Below are 4568 nucleotides of genomic sequence, written 5' to 3' on the forward strand. Positions count from 1 at the left end.
CTTCCGGCTAGACGTTTCAAAATAAAACTAATGTTGATTAATGCGTTGTAACAATTTGAAAATAACAAAGTACATATACTGAAGTTTTTTTTATTTTAACAGGAAGTCTCATTGAGATAGAAAAATATCTTTTACAAGAAAGACCTTGCCAAGGTAGGAGCCATACACAACATTTTAAAATGCTACATACAATCATGAGAAAATCCACAAAAAAAAAACATCTATTCAAACATGATGGCCTCTCAAGAAAAACAACATGTCTCTTTCACCACATTCTTTATGATGCCTATATCAATTGATAACTTGATAGTTCCTAGTTTAAGATCTTTTTGCAAATTATTCCATGCCCAAGGTGCATAGTATGAAAATGCAGTTTTCCCCAGATCTGTCAAAACCCTGGGTACATTAAAAAACAACCACTTGGAGGAGCAGAGCTGGTAACTAGCAGTACTGTATGTATGCACAATTTTGAGGTGCTCGTACTTCACTACATTTCAGATTTTTCATCTTTAGTTACTTTGCCGATTCAGTTTATTAAAGCAAAATATAAATAAACTAATATAATACTAACAACTATTATCCTAAATTCGGATATATTTATATACTTTATCAAAGTAATATAACCTATCACATACATAAATACATTTAATTACTTTTCTACATTTCTAATGAATGTTTTCAACTGTTAACCATTTTCCAAAAACAGCTTGAGAGGCAGTTTATCTGGCAGACTGGTGGCGCTGCAAATTTAAACATGAGAACCGATCAGAAGCATCAGAGAAGCATCAAACTTTATTAAACAGTTGTGACTGGAAATGGCAAAGGAAGACATTGTGCACATGAAAAACATGCAAAGCAACAAAATGAATATTATTCAAAATATAGCCTTTTTACAGAAAATATTCAGATGTAACCACCAATGTAATCATGAACATTTTCAAATGTAACAGTAATTTAATTTCACATTTTTAGCAAAGAAGTTGTTTCCTGTTCAGAATTTCACTTTTTTTTTTTTACCAGTAACTGTAACAGATTACAGTACATTTATTTTGTAATTAGATTACGTATCTAAATTACATGTAACTAGTTACTCCCAGACACTGACCATATGTAACACAATGTAGAACCATTTGTTTCTTAAACTTTCTCTATATTAGAACATATAAAAAGCAAAAATTCTATCAAATGGGGATCAGTGGCTTATTTTTTCCTTTATGTGAAAACATTTGAGAACCACTGGATTAATAACCAGCAGTATATGAAATAGTTAAAACACCTCCATTTTTACCGACAACAAAGTGATGAACACTGCATCAACATATGTAGATTATTCTGAAATGGGCCACTCTGCTTAATAAGTATTTTTACTAATGAGTACTTTAAGGTAATTTTGCTGCTAATGCATTTATACTTAGGCCTATACATTTCTGAATGAACAACGTATTTGTAACGGAGTAGATCTACACTGTTGTGTTGGTACTTTTAAAAGATCTGGGTACTTTTCCCACCACATAATTTTATTCCTTTTTGAAAGAACTGTGCTGTCCAGGGTCCAGAATCTGTGTGTACACTAAACCACAGTATGGATACAATCATAAATTAATTAATCTTATTGTTTTTATGGATGTTATTGAGAATACAAATGTAGTTGTCATGTATACTGATTAATTGCACTGATAATGATTACTCATACTGTTTTATGTCTGGAGACAGTATCCAGGCGCGTTGTATCGTGCTTTTATTTTGGCATTTAATTCCGGTATTGCGGTGTCTTCCCTTCTTCTAACTTGATGCAGCTCCACTTCGGTCCCCACGGGAGTCAACAGTAGCTACTTCCATGGTGGTGAGATTGCAGTTTGTAATGCGCATGACAGAAATAACAGACAGATGAGGTCGCTGTGAGAATAAATAACAGCATGAAGAGACGTTCACGGGTCAGGAGGACTGACACCTCCAAACACTTAACACTGTTCATCCACACTCAGCTCTAAGTGTCATTTACGCTACCACCTTTTAAAAAGGCTGCTTTTGTCCACATCACTTTTTGAAAGCATTTGTTAATAATGTTCTGAAAAATAGCTTTTAACAAGAAACGTTAAATAACAAATGACAAACACTTTGAGATTTGCACAATAAGAAAACATGAAATGCATTGTATATATATATATATATATATATAGAAGAAATAAATGTGGATTGTCCAAAAAAGTTATTTCAGATAAAGAAACAAGCTACTAATTACTGCATTATATTCTGTTATATTCAGATATTTTGAATTGTTTTCCTTTATTTAAATAAAGACATGATGAACAGCTGACTTCTGACTCACAGTGTCAGGAACAATTCCTGTATAATAACCTAGTAACTCTAATAATCCACCTGTTTACTGTTTACTACTTATTTATTCATCATTCTGTAACTGTTCATATTGTATACTCTTTATATATCATATCCACCTACCTCACGTACATAACACCTGCACAAAATACTTTATTCCAGCATCCTTTGCACTCCATTGCACTATTGTCTCAGTCTGTGTGCAATGTGGTTGTTTTGTTTTTTTGGTTTATGGTGTGATGTTTACACATACCTGGCAAATAAAGCTCATCCTGATTGTGTCCATTTGTTTGTGTTACGTTTTTTACACTGTGATATTGCTACTTTTACAGAACAATCACTGAAACACACTGATATTTTCAGATTTTATGGTATTTAATAAATCAATTCGGTAAACAACAGGAATCAGTACCATAATATAGGCTTCAGTATGATTACAAAATAAGTTTGAAAATATTCCATCGACCTTTACTTTGCACATTTAACTGAAATAAAACAAACATTTTTGTGCATCACCTGTGCTGCGTTTAACCTCCTGTAACCTTTTTACAGAGATAAAATTAGATTAAAATCAGTGTTTTTAATACGTTAAAAAGTACATTTATACTTCCAGTAAAATCTCAGTCAAGCATCAAGATTCCCCTGTTCCAGTTTCACCTCGCTTGAACTGTAAAAGAAAAAACAAATAGACTTTATATATACACACACATATATACATCAGCTACTCAAATTATCCTCTTATTATTATTATTATTATGATAAAAATCCAGCTCTAGTAGATGGGTTTCAGCACGTACCGCGTTCTTCAGCAAGTTTCCAGACTTGGTAAAGATGTTTGATCTCCTTGAGGCTGGTTTGGTGGTCTCGGTGTTGTTCTGCAGGGTCTTCTGGGGCAGAGATGGGGACTGAGGCCCGGAGAGGCTGGATGTGTGTGATGAGGGTTGTGACGGTGAGTAAGACTGAGGATTTAAGTAACTTTGCGTCACGTTTGGTGTGTAGGGCTGAGCTGGGACGTAAGGCAGCGAGGGTGTGAAGGTTGTAGTAGGGGTGTAGGTTTGAGGAGGGGTGTAGGTTGTAGTAGGGGTGTAGGTTTGAGGAGGGGTGTAGGTTGTAGTAGGGGTGTAGGTTTGAGGAGGCGTGTAGGTTGTAGTAGGAGTGTAGGTTTGAGTTGACATGTAGGTCTGCAGAGCGGTGAAGCTCTGTGGAGGGGTATAGGTCTGTGGAGGTGGATGGGATTGGGCCTGCGAGTAGGTGTTTGTTGGTGTGTGAGACAGAGGCAGCGTTCGAGCCGGTGCAAAGGGATTGGTCTGTGACAAGGGCTGAGGCTCTGGCGTTGAGTCCAGCAGAGTAGGCGGTGGCGGTGGCGGGAAGCTATCGTCTCCGTTCTCTGCGTCATCGGCGGCGTCCCCGAGCTCGTAGTGCCTCTTCCTCAGCTCCCCCAGACGGACTCGCTCCTGCTCCAGCTGGCTCTCCAGCTGCAGCACCTTCACCTGAGAGATCCAGGGAGCACAACGTCATACAACAACACGCGATCGACAGAAACTAAACAAAACAAGATGATGAATGTTGAGACATGTTGGCCTCACCTGAGCTTCCATTTCCTCTGTCTTCAGCTTGATCAGAGACATGCCAGAGAAGTCCATCACACCTGTAAAGACACCAGAGTTAAAGCTGATCTATAAATGGTAATGTTGCTCGCTCCACCATTTTCTACCAGACGGAAATATCTCAACAACTGAATTTGTGAAAAGGCATCCGTTTGTTAACATGTTATACAATTTATGTGATAACATCTCAATGTTGTGTTCACAGCTTGTTCCGCTGCCTCTAAGTGGCCAAAAAACCAAACAGATTTAATGATACCGACCTTGATCAGAGATCTTCTGCTGCCCATGTTTGGTGGAGGTGACAACAACAGCAGCCATGTCGTTAACATGCCGTGAGGCCTGCTTCAGCGTGTACAGCTTCTTATTGTTGCGGTCGGCCTTCACCTGAAGTTAATGTAAATCACAGCAGCACTTGTAAGAATTTACAAGAAACATTGGGTAACCAAAGGTAACCCGTGGAGTTTACACTGTGTATATTCTAAAAAGGATTGGCTATCAAACAATATAAATATAACACTTTATTTAACCAAACCTTTAGTGTTACACAGATTTTAAGATTTCTATCCTCCTCAGCACAAAACAATCAAAGTGAATGGAAATTAGTTTGTGGCTCTGAAAATAATT

General features: G+C 37.2%; 1 protein-coding gene across 1 annotated transcript; it reads right to left on the minus strand.

Annotated features, from left to right (window-relative positions):
- Nucleotides 1–2699: 2699 nt before the first annotated feature.
- LOC119917841 (mucin-2-like) lies at nt 2700–4324 on the minus strand. Its single transcript, XM_038738266.1, has 4 exons — nt 4205–4324; nt 3924–3985; nt 3135–3827; nt 2700–3004 (listed from the first exon to the last, which is right to left on the minus strand). The coding sequence occupies exons 1-4, from the start codon at nt 4260–4262 to the stop codon at nt 2969–2971; spliced, it is 849 nt and encodes a 282-aa protein (XP_038594194.1). The 5' UTR covers nt 4263–4324; the 3' UTR covers nt 2700–2968.
- Between the last annotated feature and the right edge of the window lie 244 nt (nt 4325–4568).

The sequence above is a fragment of the Micropterus salmoides genome, unplaced genomic scaffold (genome assembly GCF_014851395.1).
Source record: "Micropterus salmoides isolate LMB-PRFRI ecotype aquatic unplaced genomic scaffold, ASM1485139v1 Ms_hic_scaffold_2267, whole genome shotgun sequence".
NCBI classification, from domain to species: domain Eukaryota; kingdom Metazoa; phylum Chordata; class Actinopteri; order Centrarchiformes; family Centrarchidae; genus Micropterus; species Micropterus salmoides.